Raw genomic sequence first — 26134 nt, 5'->3', positions numbered from 1 at the left:
GTCATCTCAAGGCACTTAGATAAGATGTTTGGTTTTGTTCAAGTCCACATTTTAGATCAAACCTTTTCAGATCAGGTCTCTGTTCAACAGCTCTATAAGCTTGCACACTGTCTTTTAAATGATACTGTCTAAATTATGAACCACCTGTGTACTTCCTCTTTCACTAGAAGCTTACGTCTGGTTTAGGTGAACTCCAATCTTCATTGTGTTCAGTAACCATTTAGGGGATTTCCACATTGTATCTTCTTTTAATATTTTGTACTGTAACCAAAAGAAACATATCTGCGAAACATTTAGGCTCTTTCAAAGGGTATAATGTCCGGTTTATAGTGATATTGTCAGAAATACTTATTTTTGGAATTAAACTCAAAGATCAACTACAATAGATTGACATTATGTAACAAGACTGTTGTATTCCATTTCCTGAAAGCAGATTTCTTTCTCTTGTGCAGGCACATCCAACACTGCATTGCAGGATTTACACAATAAGAAATGTGAATGCATCCTGTTCGTCTTTTCTTAACGTCCTCACCACTTCTGCCAGGAACATACTATTAGTTCCCTGATAACCATGAATTACTTCTGGCGGCGGCGGCGGCACTGTAACACCATTCAAAGGATATCTGTTGGAACAGGGAAACACGGGTTAATGACCACAATAATATCACATATACATAAAGAGAGTAAAGTGAGGAAAGGTGTGACAGATGAGCTCCCCCAGCAGTCTAGGCCTATAGCAGCTTAACTATGGGATGTTTCAGGATCACCTGAGCCATCCCTAACTATAAGCTTTATCAAAAAGGAAAGTTTTAAGCCTGGTCTTAAAAGTGGAAAGGGTGTCTGCTTCCCGGACATTTACTGGCAGCTTATTCCACAATAGAGGGGCCTGATAACTGAAGGCTCTGCCTCCCATTCTACTTTTAGAAACTCTGGGAACCTCAAGTAACCTGCAGTTTGGGAACGAAGTGCTCTGTTAGGAAAATATCTTATAATGAGATCTTTAAGATATGATGGAGCTCGGTCATTAAGAGCTTTATATGTAAGGAGAAGAATCTTAAATTCTATTCTGAATTTAACAGGGAGCCAATGAAGAGAAGCTAAAACTGGAGAAATATGATCTCTCCTGTTAGTTCTCATCAAAACTCTGGCTGCAGCATTTTGGATCAACTGAAGGCTTTTCAGAGAATATGTGGGACAGCCCAATTATAAAGAATTACAGTAGTCCAATCTTGAAGTAACAAATGCATGAATTAGTTTTTCTGCATCACTCTGAGACAAGATGTTCCTGATTTTAACAATATTACGAAGATGAAAGAAGGCAGTCCTAGAAACCTGTTTTATATGCGAGTCAAATGATAAGTTCTGGTCAAAAATAACTCCAATTTTATGTGGTTCATGAAACAAATCACACCGTTTGATGTCTTCACATTATGATGCAGATCATCACCTCAGTTTCTTTTCCAGAATGACCTCTGTGGCCACTTCACTTGTGTGATTGTAAAGAGAGCAAACAGATGCAAAAGAGTTTCAGAGTATACTTTTTATTACCGGCAGAACCAGAGGTTAGTAGCATAAATGTTTGTTAGTTACAGTCTTGTTGGAGTTACAGACTCCTAATTTCTCTACAATTATGCATTCTTCAACCACCTCACAAACATTTGCATTATTCTTTTATCAGTTAATTTAATTCACTGAGCCTTGCTAACGGTTTTGAGCCCCTGTGGGAAGGCCTGCCTTACACTTTAAAAAAAACAAAAAAAAAACAGTATTAAGGCATTTACACTTCAGTTACAGAGACATTCTACTTAATAAAGGCTTATACATTCCAGCATTACTTTAGTTTGAGATATTAAGCACCTACAACTAATCCGTGTTCAAGAATACGCTTGGCATCTAAGCATTAAATGTTCCACTAACAATTTAAAGCAACATAGATATTATGAAAATAAGAATGCTAATTTGATTATTTGCTCCATTTGAAAGGTATGTGCTCGAAAAAAAGCAAAGAACAAATCAGTTCTTTAAAATACAGAAATAGTAAGAACACATCATGTGACATCATACAACAGATTTTGGTGGATGTATAACAAAAGCAAACAATCAAACAAACAAAAAATAGCAAAACACATACATGGCTAGTAAAAAGCTGACAGTAAAAATGACAAATGGCTTTATCCTCTATCCTCCATCACAAACACACAGGTTGTACCAAAAACAGCCAGCAGGAGCAGCAGAGGCCAGTAAACATCTTAGATGGACACAACCCCGGCCACTGCAGCAGCTCCACAATACAATACAGAACAATAGACTATAGAGTATAAAAGAGGGATGTCAGAAGCTTCAAGACATTCCTACAAGAGAGAACAAAGACCAATACATTTTGTACTACATGTACTACAGTTTCCTACAAGCAGACGGAGGAGGCTTAATGGCGCTCATACAAGGCAAAAACACATCACAATTAGAGCTTAGCAATAACTGATGCTTACATGTATCATAATGTTAGAATGATGTTTCTTTTTGAAATACACAGATGTGAAAGATTTTGAAAAGGAGCATATATGGAGCATCAGGGAGGCCATCCAACAATTGAGAAAAAATTATGGTACCTTATCCTTGACTGTTGGACCGGAAAGTGAACCTCAAAACAGAAATAGTTTACAAATGCCTGAGAGTAGCTGAAGGCACAAAGCGCACAATAGGCACACTACATCTCATAATAACTCTTAGGACTTATTTCTTCTTACATATCTGTAAGGTCAATCAGGAAAAACATGAAAACTCTGAGGAACACTTGTCACTATGTTGTGAAAGGTTTTTTAATGGCCTTGAACAGTTAATAAATGATCTAAATTTGTTTCTGCAGTCAGAAAGTTCTGATTTATTTCTGACAAACCCACAGTATTTTCTATCCACATGAAAAAAACATACCACAGAAAAAGAAACAGGCAGTAACCAGGAGAACCGGATTCAGTTGTTCATCTGTTTTCCCCTCAATCCTCTGACTACCTCTAACATTTGAATATTTTACATGTTAGTCACATTTAATCTATTTGCTTCAGTCTGATTATAAAGTTGCAGACTAAAAGTGAGATCAGACTTCAGGAGGACTACAGTCATAAAAATAGCACCTCATTGTTGTTGAATCAGCAATGTTTCACATATATGAGGTTTCTGCGTAACATTAAGGACATTAAGGTGGCACATACTGGCACATATTTTCAGTAAACTGTTATGACAGAAAAAACCCTTTTGTTAAGTGGCCCAGGTGTCCACAGAAAGGCAAAAACAGACTCTACGACAGCTGTACCTGAGAGCATAGAATCCTAATTTTGGGTATCAGCAATTCAGCAGAGAAATACAGAAAATCTTCCAAGATAGAATCATTGATATGATAGATAACACAGCATTCTAACAGAGGATAGAGTATGAGGGTCAGGAGAGAACAAAAGTACTCTAGAAATAAGCTAAATTCACCCTGTCAAAGGAGGTCACAGCAAACAATATATGCTTCTCTGCACAGTTACATGATGTATTGTTAGGTTTGCAAATATATGGACAGTGACCAATTTTTGTTATTTTAGCTTAAATGGAAAAATGTTCAGCCTGGGCTTTATTTCCCCATGTAACAAGTGTAAAGAAGAGACAGGCACAACAATATTTGCCAACTGACTCTTATTTATGCCCGTATTAATTAAAGAACTGTATTTTGTTGATGAAATCCCAAAAATTGTGTCAGTGTTCAAATATTTCTGGACAGGGCTGTACAGAGCTCCATGTGGTGGCTCTGGAAGTACAACAATTACATTAACTAGGTAGTTTGATGTAGAAAAAGTAAGATAATGGTGAAAAAGAGAATAAAACAGCAGTTTGGTTTCAGATGTGTGTTTACATGATGACGCAACAGCAGCAGGTGGCTGGATAGTTGCTGGCACTGACTTTGTGCTCATTTCCGTAGACAAAGTAGACATGCATGTCGGCTTTCCACTTGTAGTTTACCTTAGTGATGGGGATCAGCTCGACAGTCTGCCTCTGAGAGACACAGATACAGAATAAATGTTAATGGGATTGGGGAAATTTTTCTGGAACTGCATGATCGTGTATTTACAAAGCTACATGTTAGCTTAGCAGAGAAAGTGTTAGCAGTTAATAAAGGGTTAGGGTTAGGGATTCAGATCATTTTTCCAGGGTTAGTTGTTCTTCAAAAGGTAGTTCAAGTGTTTTGTTGTTGATTTTTTATCATTGAGGTGCTCATTTACCTGTTTTCAAGTGTATGAACTTAGTTTAACTTTATATATTCTAAGTGTTACTTCAATTACAAAAAGAGCAACAACTCCTCTGCTTTTTTGTTTTATTCATAACATTTCAGCTTTTATTGCCTCTTTTTCATGTTGGTTCTCTAATTCTAAAGTCTGGCACCAACAATCACGCCACGTTCAAAGTCACTTAAATCCCCTTTCTTCCTGATTCTGATGCTCGGTTTGAACTTCAGCAAGTTGTCTTGACCACCTCTACATGCCTAAATGCATTGAGTTGCGGCCATGCAATTGGCTGATTAGCTATTTGTGTTAACAAGCAATTGAACAGGTGTACCTGATAAAGTGGCCGGTTAGTGTATGTTATTGTGTTCATTTCAAACCTACTTTCTTATCTATCAAAAAAAGATCTTTAAATTAGATTCTCAATGACACTTCACCTCCTTTCAGAGCAGACAGTTCTAATAAAATGAAATTAATCTCCCTCCTTCACTTTTGACTGACAATAGGAACGGGGGTTGTATTAACTTTTTGATTTCTATCAATATTTTTTCGGACGAGATAGAAAATGAGACATGGGTCAATTGATTGATAACAGAAACAGAAAAAGATGTAAATGAGAACAGCTTTACAAGAAATACAATTATAAATGGCATTATAAATGAACAATGGCAGGATACCTTTATCAAATATCTTTATTAATCATTGTTTGATAGTAATATAATTTATCAAAATAATTATTATTCTATACGTTTGTCAAAAATAGTGCTATTTGTATTGCCTTTCAGTATAAATACAAAAATATGAATTCTGGTTCATATCATCCAGCATTAACTGATAATTGAAAGTGACAAGTTTAGCTGCTTTTACTTTCATTTCCTACCTGCTGCAGGATCCTGGAGTTTTGAGCGTGTTTGGATTGATGCTCTTTGACCAGACGCTCGGAGACCTGAGCGATGGCTGGGTTTGGGAACCCGAGCAGCGGGTAGACCTGAGAGGAGACAGGTATAAACTCTAACACGAAGCTCCTTCATCTGACCACACATGCAGCTTGTGTGTGTGTGTGTGTGTGTTTACCAGGTACTGGTTGTTCTTGAACAGCTCCTTGCCACTAACTGAGTGCAAATCATCAACAGTCAGACCAGAGTTCTGCTCCACCAAGTGGTCTTCCACATGGTTAGTCCTAAGTAGAGTTTCACACACAAAAATTAAAAAAGAAAAAAAAAATACAGTGCACCACATACACAAAGCAGAATCTTCAACACTATACAACCAACAACCTACACAAACATCAATAAAAAGTTTTGGAAATACAAACCCAATGCAGTGAACATTAAACTTTCTTGGTGCTAAAGTATAATCTACACAAAGTACCGTAGCAATATATACTATTTTGTATATTTCTCAGCACAGTTACTTAATAACACTGACTGGCCAAGGCATTTTTAAAAAGCCCACTGATCAATAAGGGAAAAAGTCTATTTTAGTCCTTCAGCTATAGCACTGTATATTGTGTCAGCTGTTAAACACTTAAGGATTAATATAGCATCCTAAAGAATCATTGAAATAATTCCCCAGATCCTGTGAAACATCTTTAAAAACCATTGGACCAAGTACCAGGAGGCAGCCAACAACTCAATATCCTGAACTAAAGATTCCTTTGCATCCTGTGCAAAGGCTGGGAGCTCAATATAGCTTCACATCCATTGTTGTATTTTAAAGAATCACTAGAATTTCAAGGATTTTTGGTACCTCTCAAATATGTACTGAAACTTTTCAAGGTTTTGTAAAACTTAAAGACCAGATAAACCTTTTGCTTGCTCTTCAGAAGCATCTTTAAGACACAATGAGGGTCAATGAGGGACCCTCTTAAAAATTAACTGAGACTCAAAATAAAATCTTTAAGGACTACTTGTTTATAAAAAGCTTTTTATGGTGGAGCAAAGCTTTCTGAAGGCCCGCTGCAAAATGCTTAAGGCTTTGATTGGTCAACAAGACATAACACATATATAAATTATGTTAATTTACCATTTCCACCATGATATCTGGAAATTAAAAAATAATTCAAGAAACTTTTCAAGGACTCCATGTAAATCCAAATTCCATCAAAGCATTTACCCCACTAATAAACCTAATCCAGAATCATATGGACTTTTATTAAAGGCCCTCAGAAACATCTCTTTTACTCCTAGAACTTCCTCCAGGACAATTTAAACACAAAAGACTGCCAGCAATATCTTGCAAAACCTGGATCTGAAAGACTGAGCAAATTTCCTGCTTCCCCCCTCAATGTCCCATTGAGAGTCACTGAATCCTTTGTAGTAACTCTATATGATGTCCCTAAGAAACACTCAAGGAAACCCTTAAAGTTCTTAAAGGTCCACGAAAACCTCCTCAAAGGCCACTGTGATATCCTGACCTATATTTATTTTCACAAATTTCCTCAACCTCGCAAGAGCCTTTAAAACCTCCTTAAGGATCATCTGAATCTCTCCAGTAACCACTGAGCAGCTTTCAAAAACTCCATGGATAAAAGAAAAACCCCAGAACTCCTTGTAACCCCTTGAAGCTCAGTATAATTACCCACAGAACCTTTTCAAGGATGATTGTACTGTAGCACTTTCTAAGATCTTCTAAAGACCTGTATGTTCTCCTGACAAAAGCTCAGACCCTACTAGAGCTTTGAAATGTACTAGAAATCATTCAAATCTTCCCAAAGACTCCAGAGAACACTTTAAAGATCAACTGTAATGTTGTGAAGAACCCACAAACATCCACTTAAAGCAATACTATGTAACATTTCTACCTTAAAATAACAGCTTGAAAAAAATTGTGTGGCTAGAATGAGTTTTAATATTACGATTGGCCTGTCTCCTATGCCCTTCGGGGGTCTGAGTTGGAAAAACTGCGCTATGTAACTTTGCTGGAGCGGCCCGGTGGCGGCCCGGGAGCTGAGCGGAAGTACTTTGACTTGCTTTCTGGCACACCTACCGCAAAAACAAATAGACCCCTCTCACGCTCCCAGGTACATTTGATTACTCTTACCTTCTTGGTCGACATAGCTTGCACCTTCTAACTCCTCGCCGGTTCGTCAACAAACGTGAAAAGTGAAAGTGAAAGGGTGTTGTATTTACGACAGTGTAACCGTACATTACCTCCAAGCCTGTAGGGGGAGCTCCAGAGTGGGCTTTTTGAGAAGTTACATTGTATCGCTTTAAATCACTTTTAGGTGACGTAGCACAGTTGGGTTATGAGTACTCACCATTCTACTTTGAGTTGGATGTAGGTCAGCAACTGTCGTTTCCCACCACAGGTATCGCACTTCTTTGTTCCATGAGCATCGCAGTCACTACACCTGAACACACAAATACGCACACACAAGTATAGATGTGTGACACATGTCTCATATCCTCAAGAGGCACAATTCAAGTCTGAACAGGGTCATTTAAAGGACATACTCACTGTTTTTAAGGACACTTTTAATTTTTCTCGGTCTCTTGAGTTATGAAAATAATGATGATGTTAAACTGATGTTTGGATCATGCTGTGACTCTCTCTGTATGGAGCATTCGGGGACAATGTGATTGTGTGACCATCACATCATTTAAGACTAATCAGCTGAGAAGGCCAAATTCAATAATATTTTTTTTACTCACAGCATGTAGTAGTCAGTAACCACTTTATTAAAACAGACATGATTTACATTTACAAACCAGAATGAACTTCAGGATCCTCAGGAGTTAAAACGTTGGAAGGATCAATTTAACTTTTGTTCTTTATCAAAAAAAAGGAAGTGAGTAGACTTTGATTTCAACCTCAGAGCCAGATTTACTATTGCTTTGTGAAAAACCTTGTTTTGGCATTAGCGCCTGACAGGCTTGGGTGTCATGATCCTGATCCCACACCGATTTGCCTGCTTAAGTAAATCCTTGAACCCCATACAGTACCTGTCTTTTCCTGAAGCATTACACCGAGTGCAAGTTTCATCATTTTTCGTCCCTGTGCCGTTACACACAAAGCATGGTTTCTACAGACAGAAAGAAAACAAATACTTCATTGTTCTGCAAATTAGTTCTGACTGATTTTAGCTGTTTAATAATCTACTACAGTTTCTAAGACTATACATTCAGAAAACTTTCCCAAATAATATTTATTATGTAGTTTACTATCACTGATTTATTAGTTGGCTGATGGACAGTTTTCTTACATATCCATTTCCTTGGCACTCTTTGCACGCCATCGTCCCTTGAGCATGACAGCTGTGGCATTCCTAAACATGCATAGATGTACACACAGGCGCACACACGTGCACACACACACAAACACACAGAAAAGTTCAAAATAACATCACTGTCTATTAGAGGCACATAGGCACTCATAATTCTCATCATGATTGACAACTGTGTGCTAAAATCAAACATACCTCATATTTACATTTAACTTCTGGTCTCATAGCAGGTAACCATGACAATAAAACAGATGCTATATATATATATATACTATATTAGCAGCTGACACAGGGCATCACAAAAATCTCAGAAAGTAGAATTCAACAGATGCAAGTAATCTCCCCAGGGACCTCACAAAGTTTCTTCATGGTCCCCTGAAACATCTCAAAAGGTTCTGAAGGTCTATTGGAACCACTTCAAACACCTATTTTACATTTGAAAAGCCCCTGGGTACTCCCTTAGACTATTAACTTGGGTTAACAAGGCCAAGTCCCCCTCTACATAAATGGAAAGAGAACAACTACAATTTGAGTGGTCACCAACTGATAAAAGCTGCATGTATAGTATTATCAATCCAGTCTGAGGCCCCATCCACACGTAGCCGGGTATCTGCTAAAACGAATATATTTTTCTACGTTTGGACCTGTCATCCACATGAAAACGCATAAAAACGCATGGTAAACGAATGTTTTTAAAAACTCCGGGCAAAGTGAAGATTTTTGAAAACTCCGTTTATGCAGCTGCGTGTAGACAGAGATAACCGGAGATTTGCGTTTTCGAACGTCACAATATGCGCCAAAACAACAACAAATCTGCTTAAAAGTCTAAAGTGCGACCTTTGTTTACTGAAGAAGCATGGATGCCTTGAGAACTGTGGTGGTTATTATTGTGCAGGCGCTGTTTACAGCCTTGATTTTACACGCCCAAGTCGTACTCCTCACTCCTGTCGCTGTCGGAATTATTACGTCCTCATATCGAGGGGCAGTCCACTGTCATACAATCACCTGTCCGTGTGCTCAAAAAAGTGGCGTGCACACTTTATTATTTAGCTGACGAGGGCAGATTGCGCAAAACAGCAAATGCATTTGGGTTGTCAAGACAGGTGAAAACGCAGATGTTCGGTTATGTGTGGAAGGTGTTTTTTTCGAAAACGAGGTAATGTGGATACAGATTTTTTTATAAACGGAGGGGGGGAAACATTCGGTTTTAAAAATACCCGGCTACGTGTGGACAAGGCCTGATTAAATAAATTTAAAAAGAACCTTTAAGCTGCAGTTTCTGAGTTATTATGACTGCAATCCCCTTGACATAAAGCTGTAATGTCATGTGGCCTGTTGCAACTCTGATGAAAGATGGATAATATTTCTAACCATCACACACTGCGTCGAATCTATATTGCTTCACATCAAGACAATGCTGAGCAGCATTACATCAGGTGCACCAAATGTGGGACTGGAAACAAAAAAGCAGTTATTCTGTTAATAAATCACCTTGAGGGAGGAGGTGTAGGGCACACGGATCTCCTCCTTGTGATTGGTGAAAAGATTTGGGGGCGTGACCCTAACCTCCCAGGGTTGGGGGGCCGTTTGGGTGTAGAAGTCAGGTTGCTCCCCTGTCATGCACAGAAAGGATCTCTGTCTTATTAATATCATGAGCATTTATAGGGATGCAGTGATTGTGAAATTCAAGGGTTATACTGTGCCAATGTTTCTCAACGAGCAAAAATTCTCTCAAACATTCCCATAAAAAAATTATTGGTGTAAAAAATTGTTTAAAAAAACTTTTTCGCCTGTTAAACCAACTTAGTTTGCCAACTCAATGACTTTGTTTACATGCATCAACAAAACGTTTTGTGCTCAACAATTAGAAATAAAAATAAATGTGTCAGCAGGAAGTTAAATATCTTGGAAACCTGAAAAAGACAAACAACAGAGTTATCACAAACTGATCACTTTCTGCCAGCCTTATCGGATCTAAAATCCATCCAAACCACTATAACCAGCTGGCACCTCACTAAACTCACAGGACTGAAACACAACAATAATTTCAGAGGCTCCTAAAAAAAAAGGCTGGGTTGATCAGCCTTCAGTTGTGGGTTTACCTTCATGAGGTTTGTGGGCCCACTCAGTCGATCTGGACTCAGTAAACGTCTCCAGACGATACTACAGAGAAGAAAACACATGATAACCAGAAATACTACAAGTGCTGAGGACATTACTGTGTTAACAATCAAGTCAATGGAGACACAGGAAAACACACATTTTATCTTCCAAAAGAGTCTGTTAAAACACAAAGATGCTTTTTCAGCTGTGACATTTACACCACTATTTTTACTGACATGTTAATGTCACCTGAGTGGGTCTGAGGTCACAAGCCAGTCATGTGAGTAAAGTGTATTCTTCTGTGTGGACACATATCTCGCTTTACATGCTAATCAAGGGTGGACAGGAGAGTCAATAAGAGGGACTTTGTAGTAATGCTGCTAATGCTGCTGATGGTTTGAGCAGTTTGTAATTACAGAGAAATTCTCAATTCATTGTTCGGCATGTTATTTTTTCGAGGAACCCCAGAAAAACTCCTGGGGCTGAACAGGTTAATTCTATAATAGAAACATGAACCTTCATTACTCCTGTATTGCTGTATGTATATTGCATCCCGGTTTACCTGGTTAATCAGGTTATAACAGGATATTGTTGCAAAATAAATCTAGGTGTCATGCCCTCATGTGATGACCTTTTTTGAGCAGCTTCAAGAGTCCTGAGGATGAGTGTAGTGAAGAGTAAAGGTAGTTTTAGTCCTGAGAACTGTTGATGCTACACAGTTAAGGCTAAATGTTACACAGTCAGAGAATACGTTTGTATTTATTGCTAATTTTGCCTTCTACAGTGAAACATCTAAAATTGTCTCAACACACAGTCTCTCTAAGGCCTCGATGTTGTAATTATGTGATTGACAGGGCTCCGCTCTCTTTTACCCTGCTCCATCATTACTTACATTTATTCATCATTGGGGCAGGTGACCTCTACTGGATTAAAATGCAAACTACTTCAAAAAGGTCTGTTAGGTATAACTTTGGATTCTAGCTTGTTATTTGAATTAGTATAATGTTTTTACAGTGCTTGAAAAGTGGGGTACTGATTAACACTTAGTGTGACCAGCTGTCCCGCTTAGTGTTGGAATGCTCTGCATTTTTATCTCTTGCCCGTCATCCCATAAATTCAGATAATGTAATGCGATCTGATCTGCTCCATTTTTCAAACGTTAACAGTGCAGGTAAGACACTTTTGTTAGATCTGTCTTATATCAAATGCCTGAGAAGAAATCAGGGAAGGTTCACATTATATGGGCCATCTTTAGTTGTCAATCAAACTGCACATTCATGGGTGAAGTGCAGGGTAACCTGTCACCCGTCTTTGCTGACTGGCTATGCCCAATGGGAAAAATTTGGAGGGATCATAAAGTCACAATTTAAGCTATGCAGATTTTGCCAGAATATCATTAAAACCAGCACAAGGAATAGGAAATGCTGCTACAATCAAGACTGGGAAAAAATATATATATACTTTGGATCAGAAAAAAGGAATCCATGAGTGTTGCATTCAAATATAACATGTTTGTTAAGTCCTTACAAGCTAAAAGGTCTCATCTGAAAAGTGAAGTCTATTGAGTGCATTTATTTTTTTAAGTTAGACATACAAAATCTTTGGTTGGTATCTGGTTACCATGTTACCACCAGGCAGACATGATGGTGAGTTAAGTCCTCAGCTCCTCAGATGAAATCTTTAGCATTGTTAAATGACAGAAACAGCTGCAAACACCAACAAGTAGCAGTCTAACACAGCGCGTGGACACCAAATCACCCTGAATGTGTTGCACGGCTCCATGTTTGTGATGACGCCATCTGTTGCCGGATCCGATCTGTAGCAGCAATGAGACGATGCAAAGCTTATGAACGCCTCTCGAGCCACATCCTCCGACAGTGAGGGGATGCTAGAAAACACAAATCATGTTTAACCAGAATATTCCTTTTACAGCAGCCTCAGAGCAACATGCTGACAGTGGCTGTTAGAGATGAGCAGCTCAGTCACACAGGTGATGTTACCTCCAGTCAGCAGGTGCAGGGCCTGGTTGGGGTGGGGCTATAGGCTCTGCAGGCATGGGAGGTGGGAGGTAACCTCCTGCAAGAATGATGAGGTAGAAGACGTTTTTAAGTACGCAACAGCATTTATGTTCTGTAAGGACTTGAGCTGGACTTTTCTTACCTCCTCCTGCAGCAATGCCCTCATAGCCGGGTACGTTGCCAAACATGTTGGCTGGGGGGGCAGAGGGAGGGGGATACACAGCTGAAATAAACAACAACAAACAACGAAAAAACAGTTAGCCTGGCTCTGTTCAGAGTTTTAAAAAAATTGCACCTTCCAGCAGGTCTAAAGATTTTTATTAAATATATTAAATACATTCTATAGATCAAACAAGATCTTTAGAATATATTTAATGTATCAAAGTAAAGAAGTAGAGTTTGTCACATCATAAACAAATATGCTGTCAACCAATCGGACAAACATGAATGAATTAATAAAACAATCATCACGTAAATAAAACTCGGTCTCAAAATCACAGGAAAGTGAGCAGCACTGTCTGGTCGGAGTCAGTGGGGGTATGTCTGCCAACACCCTGGCTGACAGATCTCAGATCAGCTCGAATGAAACACAGCGCAAACAGAGCAGAGTTCATTTTAACTGAAACAAACTGCTTAGATGTGAAATCACATCTGCTGATATCAAACATTTTGGTCACCTTCCAGCTGTAGACTCAGTTACCAACATCGCAAAACTGTGAAATTAATGCTAATGATTGGTATGTTGTAGCGGCAAGTCAGCCAACATTACATCAGTGCAGTAAGAGTACACCACCAGGGGAGAAGGAGAATCCAGTGGCTGACGCAGTGTAATGCAGCAGTGCAAACAGTTACAGTAAATGTAGCGCAGCCTGAGGTCAGCTCACATACTGGGACATCAGCTGATCTCAGCACCAGTCCACATCAGCTGATTGATCTAAATTCAAATGGTAAACTCATACATTGAACTAGTCTCTTGCCTGCATTACTTGGCTACTTCCTTCTCAAGCTGCTATTCAACTTTTGTCATTTCTACTGAAGTGGGGAAGTTTAACCACAACAGAAGTTCTCAAAATGATGTTTTACTAAAGTGGGTTTTCAGTCTGAGGATTAATTCACATATTGTTTAGTATCTCATGGGGCAACAGACTTCAACTTCATTTTACCAGAAAGCTGTTAAGAGTGATAGAAAAGGAAAAATGGGTGCAGCTGAACCAGAATTCATCTGATTCCTCGTAGTTCCTAACTATGGCATACCTCTCACATATCCTGCAGCTGTTCCAGTAAATCCCCTTTGAAATGGTGGTGGGTTAACATGACACCAGGAATTACTGAGAGAGAGGGCGAGAATTTCTCACTGTGCATTTTCCATTACAGTGATTTGGTGATTCATCTGCAACTCACTGACTTTTCCAGTTTACATTTATTTGATATCACTTTTAACTCTTTAAGATTTCTTCACAAATTAACATAGAAAAGCAGTGACAGACACTAAGTGTTTCACTGTGAATCAATCATCCAGCAAAGACAATCTCTTAAAACCAACCTGATGGAGCTTTTATCTGTGTCTTTATTATCACCTCTGTCCTCTGAATCACCTAACACCCCATTAGGTTAAATTCAGGTGTATTTCTAACCAACTAAGACTATTTTAATCAAATAAAAATACCACACCAATCGATTCTTAATAATCTATGAATCATTCAATCATAAGTATGGGTTAGACATAGAGTCAGTCAGAAAAACCCAATTATGGTAGTGTTAGTAATAATTTGTCTAAAATATACTATTCATTGTTTAAACATGTTTTTGAGGTGATTTTTAACAGAAATCTAAAGATAACTAAAGTAGATCTAATAGTAAAATGTGAATCTTCTGTTTTTCATGAAGCGTCTACATTTTTTATAGCCTAGCTTTCTGGTTAGGGTTTGTCATTTTAGACTTGTGAATCAGTTTGTTTTTAAGCCTCAATAGAAAAATTTGCGGCAAGTTACAGCCTGCAGGATATGCTGTTTAACATGCAGCTTCTGTGAAAAGACATGAGGAAGCCTGCATAATAGGAAATGTAGGAACTTGCATTCTTACATCCCTGGATTGCTTGCATTCTCTACCAGTAGCAGAGACTGAAATTCAGGACATCTCAGTGTCTGCTGAAAAGATGTGAATAGGTAAAGCCAACACGTTGCACATCTGCAGTCTTTAAGTAAAGATGGATCAAATCCATTACACATGACATCTGCAGTAATGGATCCCCAATAAATTCTACATCATTCTACATCATCAAATTCTACACTGATGGGGAGGTTCATACATACATAAGAAAAGAGGAGAATCATTTCCCCAAAGATACATTTCTATACAATGATGTACTTTCAAAATGTCAACACAAAACCACTCCACTAATGACGCCCTGGACTCTGCTCTATCGTACCGACACACAATCTGATACATTTGTCTCACAGAAAGAATGTAGAACGTAAAGAAAGTTGAGCTGTCAGCTATCAGGGACCATCATACTGAGTACGGCGACCCCCAAAACTGATACTCACCCCACTCACCCACTCAACTTCATTGTGAAGTTTGCTTATGACACAGTAGTAGAGGGCCTCATCAGTAACAGCAACAAAACTACACACGGAGAAGAGGTGGAACAACTGGCTAGAAACAACGGCAAAGTAAAAATCCGTCTCTTAATGTCGAGAAAACAAAAGAGCAGCTGACCACTCTCTCCTGATTATCGGTTGCTGTGAGGGAGTCAGAAGCATTACGTTTCTTAGAGTGCTCATCTGGTCCATCAACACCAACTCTGCTGTGAAAAAGGAACAACAATGTCTTCACTTCCTTCAGACACCAAGAAGAGAAACCTTCCACCACCCACCAGCACCAACTTCTACAGAGGAAACCACGGAGAGCTTCCTCTCCAGCCGCCTCACTTTATGGTTTGGGAACTGTACAAAACTGAAGCACAAGACTTCACACCACCTAGTGAGGATGGCTAAGAGGGGTCAGGACATCTCTCAGGCACGCTATGTTCCCTGAGCCTCTGCCATTACGAAGAACAATTCTCCCCCATTAGACTGTTTTTCTCTACAATCAGGCAGGAAGCCTCCTCACAGCATCAGGACCCTCACCGCACGGTGTACTTCTACTTCTTGTTCTGCCACGATCCATAGCTATTTGTATTTTAATTTTCTTGTACCCTGGGTTTCCGGTCTTCTCGTGGTTTGAGTATTCTTTGGTTCATCTTTTCACGCCATTTTGTGTTCTCAGTTGGCATTTTGTTTAAAGCTGCGGTCGGCAACTTTTTTTTAGTCATATTAGCTTGAACTGTCATGGGATTCTGGAAGTAGAATATTAAATAGGCTGTTTAGGAAAAATAACAAAATCTTAAGCTCCCTCTGAAGCCTGTAATCATGCTTGCAAAAACCGAGCGCTCCCGGCTGTTTTTAACCAATCAAGTTAGGGTGGAGGAATCCTACCTGTCAATCACAGCTGGTGCACACGCTGCTGAGCGTGAGTCTGCCCCAGCTTGTGTGGCTCACACTGGTGTGAACTCACGTGCACAACCTCGTCCACAGAGGGGGAGGGGTTTGGGGGGCGATTCGGAGCTTGGTAGAGGTTGGGGGAGGGACCTGAAAGTTGTATCAGTTCGGATTTTCAGACTTTAGACTCGCAATTTTGAAAACCTGCCGACTGCAGCTTTCAGCTTATAGTTTGTTTGTGTTTGGAAGTTATTGGTTTTTATCAGGATTTCCTCTGTTTTTATTAGTCTAGTCTTTTGTTGTCTCTTATTGTTCCACTCATGGTTTATCTTTGCTACTTTGGGTCAGTTAGTCTGGTTTCTTGTTCCACTTTTTCACTCATAGTTTTCCTCAGTTCCCTCCTCCTGGGCCATTAGCTCCAACGCCATTTCTGTTACCTATTGTCCTCAGCCTTAACCTCACAGTATTTTTCCTCCCTGGTTTGTCACAGTCATTGTCAGATCCTCGCTGTTACTACCTCATGGTCTTGTCAGTCATTCCAGTTCATATTTATGGTGTTTGTGGCGTTCCTGGCTCAGCCGCGTTTTTGGCTATAGTTTTGATAAATTACGCCAAGTTCCTTCAACCACCCGTCTGCATCAGAGTCTGCATTTGCACCTCAGGGGACCCTTCTCTGAAACTCCTGAAGTTTGCGGATGACACCACTGTCATTAGTCTGATCCAGAACGATAAGTCTGAGGACAGACATGTGGTGGACCAGCTAATCCACTGGTGCAGTCACAACCACCTGGAGCTGAAGCCACTCAAAACCCCCCACCGTCCCCTCCCTCACCATCCTCAAAAATACAGTGCCTACTGTGGATCACTTCAGATTCCTGGGATCCACCCTTTCAGGGACTTTGTCTGGACAAAAACTCTTTAAACTGCTGGCTTCAGGCAGGCGCTACAGAGTCTTCCCCCAGGCTGTCATTCTGAAGAACACTGTGCAATAACCCACTGTGCACAAACTTGGCCAAATAAAGATGATTCTGATTTGTCCTCTTTTCACATCTCTTAATTCACCGTCACAGCTTCAAGCTGTAAGAGAACTGAGTACTTTCATATCAGCCCACTCCCCAAACCAACAACACAAACAGAAAATGGAAATGGAAATAGTCTGAGCACTAGAATGAGCTAAATAACTTGTTCTTTATTCTGCTTTCGACCTCATCACATCTCCCAGCACAGCTCTGCTGCAGCTTTATGTATGTTGCAAAAAAAAAAGGGTTTTACTTTTATATTTTCAATAATAAATATGTACGCTCTTTTATGCACCGTGGTGGTTAGTATAATTACTAGAAATTAAATTTCATTCTTCTATTTGATATGTATGTAGAAGAAACATCATAACCGTGAATGTAAATCCATCAATGAATCCGAGACGTCTAGGACGAATACAAAGAGCATTTCAAGCCTACAGTTTGCGTGTTCAAATAACTGAGAATGTGTAAATGTAAAGAAAAAAAATAAGTTAAAAAAAAAAAACATCAAAAAAACTTTAAAAACTCATGCTTCCACCATCTGATTACATTCCATCCGCAATGTTCGCAAAAGCCTGCTGACTTGGATTAAGAATTTTCAACGCTGGTTTTTAATCTGTATTTACAGGCCGTCCCAGAGGCGTGTCGGCTGTCTACATGTGTCCAGTTAGGTTTCATTTATTGTCTGGAGACCTGTGTTAAAAATGTGTCCCTTCGTGTGCCAGTTGTTACCTGCGTTGCTCATCCTGATGCACGTCAAAAACGATGATACAGTCCCACTACAGACTACCCAACACGATTTTACCGTTACATGTGTTTTCGTGTTAATATAGTCGATCAAATCAACATTGATAGAAGGATCTATTTCCGGGAAAACCTTCAAAATAAACGAAACAGCATTGAAATGCGTGTAAAAGTCGCTGCAAAGGTGAGGATAGAGCTGATAGTTGAATAAAGTCTAATCTGACTTGATGACAAACATCTATGAAACTAAAAGAGACTTTACATGATGTGCAGCACATGACTCGAATGTTACATCTCACAAACAAGCAAAATGATTCCAACATATATTTTGGTCTTAGATTTTTCATGTGTCACACCCATTTTTTTCCTTAAAAAAAACCAAACCTACCTCCAGGCAGGTTTTTAGCATTCCTGTTTTTGTTCACATTTATTGGTTGGCTAATTTATGACTCTGGGTTATATGTCTAAAGCTCTTGATCAAGTAATCATGTGATTCAGAGTTTTTTCTGTGAAATTTAAAACCTAATATGTACAGTAATTGAGTAGAACTCTATTATCAATTATCAACTCTAATTATCAATATTACTTTAGCTATGTCCAATATTATCTATCGAACACTTGCCTGTTCCCACATTAAACTTTAAGACACTAAAGCAAATAAAAGAAAGACTCATAGTAGAGTCCTCTTAACAGATTGCACTGGTTAAATCTTAGTTTTAGTTTTCAATCTTACTTAGCCTTGTATTTATCTTTATTTTTTATTACAAGAGCAATTAGAATATTAAATATCATGCAGTAAAGTTAATGGACGTGAGAACGAGGCAGGCTTTTATTCTGAAAGGAAGCACTAAAAGACTCAGTTATTAATGTGAGTTTAACTCTGGTAACTTGATCTCACTACCCTGCAGGAATGTCGACCATATGCTTCATCTGGAAAGGTTTATGGAGCTATGGATAACCCCCTTTAACAAAAAAAACGTAAATTAAAAACAAAGCAAAATAAATAAACTGAACTCTTGATCAAATAACATACTGGGCCCCCCCAGTGTTTACAACTGAACGGATGCGCAAATGTAAAAAGGGGTGGGGGTCTATGGTTTGCAGCATCCCAGAAATCTTAATCTCGTGGTGACTAACAAGACCGGAGCTGCTCTCCGCCTCCAGGTAAATGTTTCCCAGGTCAACCATAAGAAACTGACGACTGCTTTCATGTCAGACCAGCTCAGTCATGTGCCTTCTGTTTGTTCCCCAAAGAATGCGGGAGGTAAAAAAGTAAAGGTCAGGAGTAGGTGTTGAAGGAAAGAGAAGAAGCCAACAGAAAAGAAGCCAACGTGTCTGGCTCATTAAAAACATGTTACCATACACTGAGTAAAATCTGATCAAACTTTGGATGCAATGATGATTGCAAGAACATTTTTGTTTTCAGTTTGTTCTATGTGTAGCCTACATGACCTTTTGTTTGTTGTTTTTTTGAGTCATCATTCTTTATGTTTGCTATTTTTTTTGTTAAGCTATTACTTTAAAGCTGCAGTCTGCAACTCTTTTTCAAGCATAATGCCTGGAACTGTCCGGGGATTCTGAAAGTAGTACATTAAATACCCCAATACAAAAAAAAAAAAAAAAAGAGTTCTCTAGGTCCCCTATATGTCCCGCTAGGTCCCTCCAAAGCCAGCAGGTTTGTTTACAAAATTGCAGACCGGACCGGTAAAAGGTAACCAATCAGGTTTAGGAGCTGGGCTCTGCTGCCTGTCAATCACCGATTGTGCACGCGCGATACAAGGTAGGCTCGTCCCCACGCTTATTTATCTGGACTATTGAACTTCATTACGGCTTGTCTACTTACTGTGTCTTCCATGATCGCAAATGACAGGTGAGTTGATGAATGAGGAGTCGTGTAGGCGCATCTGGCGTGCACGTCTACGTGCACGAGTTCTCATGTGTTTTGAAGGGGCGGGACAGGAAGTTGAATAACTTTTTATTTTTCGGTTAAAAAATAAGCATTTCTTGCATTTTGCGACTACGGAGGTCACCGTTTTCAACTTCAAGCATTCTGATAGATCATGTAAACTCTTAAAATGCCAAAAAGTAGGACTTTACGTATGACAACAACAAATCTTGCAGACTGCAGCTTTAAATATTTCATTGTTTTCTTTTCTATTCATCTTGGGACACCAAAAACTTTCAGTCTGGGATGAATAGTTTACATTTCTTACATTGTTATAAGTAATTGATTTCATAATTTCCCTTTGGTATCTATGCAGTATTTTTTAATGAAATGTTTTCATTAATTTCAAAACCATATTTGATGGTGTGCGCTGGAAATACCGTCATACAATGATGTGTGAATACCATTGAGCTAGATCAGTAGCTGTCAAAGCCCTCGTGAAGCCTTACATCGAGGTGAACCTTATCTCTTATGCTCCCAAAAAGCAGAAACTAGTCAATATTATAAGACGTAACTTATGCAACCAATAATTTAAAAAAGCAGGGTATCTTCCTCGAGCCTCACCTGCACTTCATTGCCTTCTTTCTTATTTCTTTTTAAGAAATAGCCTGTCATATCCACCTATAGCTGCCACAAGATGGTAACAATGAAGCCAGGTAACTACCACGCTCTCTAGATCTCTTTTTCTCTGTATACACAAAAATGTTAAGGTTTGCTTGTATGACACACATAGAAGCCGGATATTTTTTAAGGCTTTAATTAAAAGAATTAAAGCATTTTCCCTCTCATTTAAAAGAAATGAAAGGAGTATTGTGTAAAAAGATTTCCTAAATAACTGTATTTTGTGCTCCCACAGAAAATATCTCCTTAAGTTGGTAAATAGCGTTGGTAAATATCTTGAGACTCGGGACCTTACAATCACTGACCAAGTTCGTAACCTCGGAGTGTTGATAGACTCAGATCTGACTTTCAGCAGCCACACCAGTGATGACATGTTTAGCCGCATGTCGTCCTACAATCTCTGGTTGTCTAGATGGTGTCCAGCAAACAACGTGGGCTACATAGATAATTGGCAATCTTTCTGGAGAAAACCTGGTCTGATGAGGAGAGACGGCATCCATCCCACTTTGGGAGGAGCAGCTCTCATTTCTAGAAATATGGATGAATTTATTTGCCACCCTAAAACATGACAACCCAGGGTTCAGACCAGGATGCAGAGTTGTAGTCTTACACACTCTGCAGCTTCCCACCTGCTGCTACCCATCCAATCAATTAACACAAAAGGAGCAAATCCTCTTGTGCAAAAAGAAATTATTAAAACAAAAACTTTAACTGAACAAAAACATCAAACTATTAAATGTGGTTTGCTGAATATCAGATCTCTCCTTTCGAAGTCTGTTAGTGAATGAGTTGATTTGTGATCATCATATTGATATATTTTGTCTTACAGAAACCTGGCTGCAGCAGGAGGATCATGTTAGCATTAATGAAGCAACTCCCTCTGACTGTTTAAATGTTCACGTTCCTCGAACCACAGGCAGAGGAGGAGGAGTGGCAGCTATTTTCAGATCAGGTTAACTAATCAGTCCCAGACCCAAGATTAGTTTGAGCTCTTTTGAATCTCTGATTCTCAGTTTTTCCCACGCAAAGTGGAAATCCCAGAAACCTCTTGTGTTTGTTGTTGTGTATCGTCCACCTGGCCCTTATTCTGAGTTTCTGTCTGAAAACTGGGTTGGACTTTCTGGAGCGGTCCTTAACTGGTTCAGGTCCTACTTAGAAGGCCGGAGTTATTTTGTTACTATTGGCAGCTATGAATCTGAGCGAGTGGCCATGATTTGTGGAGTCCCCCAGGGGTCAATTCTTGGACCTCTTCTGTTTAACTTGTATATGCTCCCTTTGGGTCAGATATTGCAGAATTTTAACATCAAATATCACAGTTATGCAGACGATACACAACTTTATGTGTCTCTGTCACCGGACGACTGCAGCCCAGCTGACGTTCTGTGTCAGTGTCTGGAGGAAGTAAACACCTGGATGAGAGAGAATTTTCTACAATTAAATGAAGACAAAACTGAGATCATTCCGTTTGGTAGCAAAGAGAAGAGGGTCAGCGTTGGTAAATATCTTGAGACTCGAAGATTCTCTGTAACTGTAATCTTGAGAGTGAACAGTTAACAGTGTTCCCTCATAACCCTGTCTTATCTGACCATTTTCTGATAACCTTTGAGTTTACATTACTTGACTATACAGTTTCTGAGAAGAAATTTACATATAGAAGGTGTCTATCAGAGGATGCTGTAACCAGATTTAAAGAATTAATTCCATCATCCTTTTCTTCACTGCCATGTGCAGATATGACAGAGGACGACTACCTAAACTTTACTCCAGCAGCACTTGACTCTCTTGTTGACAACAGCACTATAGTTTCAATGCGTACAGCACTGGACAATGTTGCCCCTCTGAAAAGGAAGGTAATCAGTCAGAAGAGGCTGGCTCCTTGGTATAATTCACAGCTGCGTGCTTTAAAGCAGACTGCAAGAAAGCTGGAGAGACAGTGGCGTTCCTCTAATTTAGAACAGTCTCAATTAGTCTGGAAAGATAGTTTAACGATGTATAAGAAAGCCCTTCGTAAAGCTAGAACTGCTTATTATTCATCATTGATAGAAGAGAATAAGAATAATCCCAGGTTTCTTTTCAGCACTGTAGCCAGTCTGACTAAGAGTCCGAGCTCTGCTGAGCCAGTTATTCCTTTAACTCTCAGCAGTGATGATTTCATGAGCTTCTTTATTAATAAAATTGTTTCTATCAGAGAGAAGATTGATGGAGTCCTTCCCACTATTATCAGTGATGTGTCATCAAGTACAGCAGCTTTAGAAGTATCTTTAGAACCTGATTTGTATTTAGACGGCTTCTGCCCAGTTGATCTCTCTGAACTAACAACAGCAATAGTCTCTTCTAAACCATCAACTTGTGTTTTAGACCCAATCCCAACCAGACTGTTCAAGGAGGTTTTTCCATTAATTGACACTTCCATATTGGATTTGATCAATCTGTCTTTGTTGACAGGATATGTACCTCAGACTTTCAAGGTTGCTGTAATTAAACCTTTACTTAAAAAACCTACTCTTGATTCAGAAGTGTGGGCTCATTATAGACCTATATCCAATCTCCCTTTTATGTCTAAAGTTCTTGAAAAAATAGTTGCAGCTCAGCTTTGTGATCACTTACACAGAAATAATCTGTTTGAAGAGTTTCAGTCAGGATTCAGAGTGCATCATAGCACAGAAACTGCACTGCTGAAAGTTACCAATGATCTCCTCTTAGCCTCTGATAGCGGACTTGTGTCTGTGCTTGTCCTGTTGGATCTCAGTGCTGCATTTGATACGGTCGATCACAGTATCTTATTACACAGACTTGAACATGTTATTGGGATTAAAGGAACTGCATTAGGCTGGTTTAAATCATATTTATCTGATAGATTTCAGTTTGTTCTTGTAAATGAAGAGTCTTCCTCACACACCAGAGTAAGTCATGGAGTTCCCCAGGGTTCTGTGCTTGGACCGATTCTTTTCACTTTATACATGCTTCCACTAGGTAACATTATTAGACAGCATGGCATAAATTTCCATTGCTATTCTGATGATACTTAGCTGTACTTATCTATAAAACCAGATGAACCCAATAGGTTGGTCAGACTACAAGCATGTCTTGAAGACATAAAGACCTGGATGACTCAGAACTGTCTGCTTCTAAATTCAGACAAAACTGAAGTCGTTATCTTTGGACCTGAGCGTTTCAGGGAGAAATTGTCTAGCTATATAGTTACTCTAGATGGTATTTCCTTGGCTTCTAGTTCTACAGTGAGGAACCTTGGAGTTATTTTTGACCAGAACTTATCATTTGACTCGCATATAAAACAGGTTTCTAGGACTGCCTTCTTTCATCTTCGTAATACTGTTAAAATCAGGAACATCTTGTCTCAGAGTGATGCAGAAAAACTAGTCCATGCATTTGTTACTTCAAGATTGGACTACTGTAATTCTTTATTATTGGGCTGTCCCACATATTCTCTGAAAAGCCTTCAATTGATCCAAAATGCTGCAGCCAGAGTTTTGATGAGAACTAACAGGAGAGATCATATTTCTCCAGTTTTAGCTTCTCTTCATTGGCTCCCTGTTACATTCAGAATAGAATTTAAGATTCTTCTCCTTACATATAAAGCTCTTAATGACCGAGCTCCATCATATCTTAAAGATCTCATTGTAAGATATTTTCCTAACAGAGCACTTCGTTCCCAAACTGCAGGTTTACTTGAGGTTCCCAGAGTTTCTAAAAGTAGAATGGGAGGCAGAGCCTTCAGTTATCAGGCCCCTCTATTGTGGAATAAGCTGCCAGTAAATGTCCGGGAAGCAGACACCCTTTCCACTTTTAAGACCAGGCTTAAAACTTTCCTTTTTTATAAAGCTTATAGTTAGGTCTGTTGAATCTGATAGTGTATCTGCTAGTGTGTCTTGTTCTGCCTCCACCTCTGGCACCCTATATACTTTCATTACCCCCTACCCGAACCAGGGTTTGCATCCCCACCCCGCTGTGACTGGTGTGCAGTTGGTGAGAGGCTGAGGTAGCTTGTGGCTGTAAAAAGATGGTTGTTGCGGTGTGAGGAGCAGATCTATATAGGGAGTATAGGGAATTACTCACTGAGTCTGGTCCTTTATTTTATTATTTATTTTTTCGTTAGCACAAGTTTCTTGTGTTTACCTTGAATAGGGATGGCTCAGGTAATCCTGAAACATCCCATAGTTAAGCTGCTATAGGCCTAGAGTGCTGGGGGACCTCATCTGACACACCTTTCCTCACTTTACTCTCTTTATGTATATGTGATATTATTGTGGTCATTAACTCGTGTTTCCCTGTTCCAACAGATATCCTTTGAATGGTGTTACAGTGCCGCCGCCGCTGCGGCCCTCCCCCCCTTTCTGCCTTCTCAAACCCCAGCTGGTCGAGGCGGATGGCCACCCTTCCTGAGTCTGGTTCTGCCAGAGGTTTCTTCCTGTTAAAAGGGAGTCGTTTCTCTCCACAGTCGCCTCAGGCACGCTCAGGCCGGGAGGTTGGACCGAAAAACAAAAAGTTTTCAGTGCAATCTGTTGGTTTTCTTAGCTAGGAAATTGTTTTTGAATTGGCTCTATATGAACGAATTGGATGATTTTATGAATTATGATTATTATTAATTAATTGAATTCCAATTGGCTTGAATTGCACTTACTATCTAAGTGCCTTGAGATGACATTTGTTGTATTTGGCAAATGAATTGAATTGAATTGAATCAAAGCTGTCACCAAGGCAGCTTTTTACCACCTCAGAAACATCAACAGAATTAAAGGTTTCCTCTGCCAAAAAGACCAGGAGAAACTCATCCATGCATTCATCTCCAGTAGACTCGATTACTGTAAGGCTCTTTTAACTGGACTTCCCATAAAGAGCATTAAACATATGCAGCTCATCCAGATTGCTTCTGCTAGAGTTTTAACCCGGACTGAGAGATCTGAACACATCACACCAGTTTTAAAATCTTTACTCTGGCTTCCAGTCAGTCACAGAATAGATTTTAAAAGCCTGCTGATGGTTTACAATTCCCAGAATGGTTTAGGCCCAAAATATATCTGTGATATGTTCAGAGAATATAAACCCAGTAGAGCTCTTAGATCCAAGGACTCAGGTCAGCTGGTCCAGTCCAGAGTCCAGACTAAACATGGAGAAGCAGCATTTAGCTGTTATGCTGCAAACAAGTGGAACAAACTGCCAGTGGAGATTAAACTTTCACCAAATGTAGACTTTTTTAAATCCAGGTTAAAAACATTTCTTTTCTCATGTGTCTATGCATGAAATATCTTTTAACTTATCTAGACTGTTGCCTGATTTTAAATTCATTTAAATGATTTTATTTGTTTCTCTTTATATTATTTTATGTATTTTTAATGCTTCTTGCACTTCCTGCTGCAATGCTTTTATTTTATGTAAAGCACTTTGAACTGTTTGTACATGAAATGTGCTATACAAATAAATTTGATTTGATTTGATTTGATAAGTTGAATCTCGTAAAGAAAAGACTAACGGTAGTCGTCCACTATTCCGGCACGTCAAGCCGTATCCAACGCATTCAATTCATTTTCAAAGAAATCCGGCCGATCGTTGTCGCCGTGCTCGCAAAGCATGCTGGGATTCCGGCACGGCGAGCGGCGGACCTGCGGCACATCAAAAAGTTGGGCTCGCTCAGAGAATGTCTAATGGAAGAGAAACTGCCACTCTCGGTAACTTCCGGTTTCTGAAATGATGTCTCTGTCC

The 26134-nt window shown here is 39.3% G+C and overlaps 1 protein-coding gene across 2 annotated transcripts; it reads right to left on the bottom strand.

Annotated features, from left to right (window-relative positions):
• Positions 1-1525: 1525 nt before the first annotated feature.
• Positions 1526-17921, bottom strand: LOC142377531 (protein SSUH2 homolog). 2 transcript variants are annotated; one of them, XM_075461733.1, is made up of 12 exons: positions 17836-17921; positions 12748-12828; positions 12588-12663; positions 12346-12475; positions 10587-10647; positions 9976-10097; positions 8464-8526; positions 8204-8283; positions 7519-7611; positions 5334-5439; positions 5140-5247; positions 1526-4032 (listed from the first exon to the last, which is right to left on the bottom strand). In XM_075461733.1, the coding sequence occupies exons 1-12, from the start codon at positions 17846-17848 to the stop codon at positions 3889-3891; spliced, it is 1077 nt and encodes a 358-aa protein (XP_075317848.1). In that variant the 5' UTR covers positions 17849-17921; the 3' UTR covers positions 1526-3888. The 2 variants fall into 2 exon arrangements, with proteins under 2 accessions (XP_075317848.1, XP_075317849.1); XM_075461734.1 differs by lacking the exon at positions 17836-17921 and adding an exon at positions 15152-15200.
• Between the last annotated feature and the right edge of the window lie 8213 nt (positions 17922-26134).

Source organism: Odontesthes bonariensis, chromosome 3, assembly GCF_027942865.1.
Source record: "Odontesthes bonariensis isolate fOdoBon6 chromosome 3, fOdoBon6.hap1, whole genome shotgun sequence".
Lineage (NCBI taxonomy): Eukaryota > Metazoa > Chordata > Actinopteri > Atheriniformes > Atherinopsidae > Odontesthes > Odontesthes bonariensis.
Note: the sequence above shows the minus strand (reverse complement) of the source record. Positions and strands in the feature narration are given on the sequence as shown.

Excerpts from the sequence above, each read along its gene's own strand:
- LOC142377531 (XM_075461733.1), bottom strand. Across the intron at positions 10,648-12,345 it reads AGCCGTGCAACACATTCAGG|TATCGTCTGGAGACGTTTAC; the intron begins GTGATTTGGTGT and ends TCTTCTCTGTAG. Across the intron at positions 8,284-8,463 it reads AGTGCCAAGGAAATGGATAT|AAACCATGCTTTGTGTGTAA; the intron begins GTAAGAAAACTG and ends TTCTGTCTGTAG.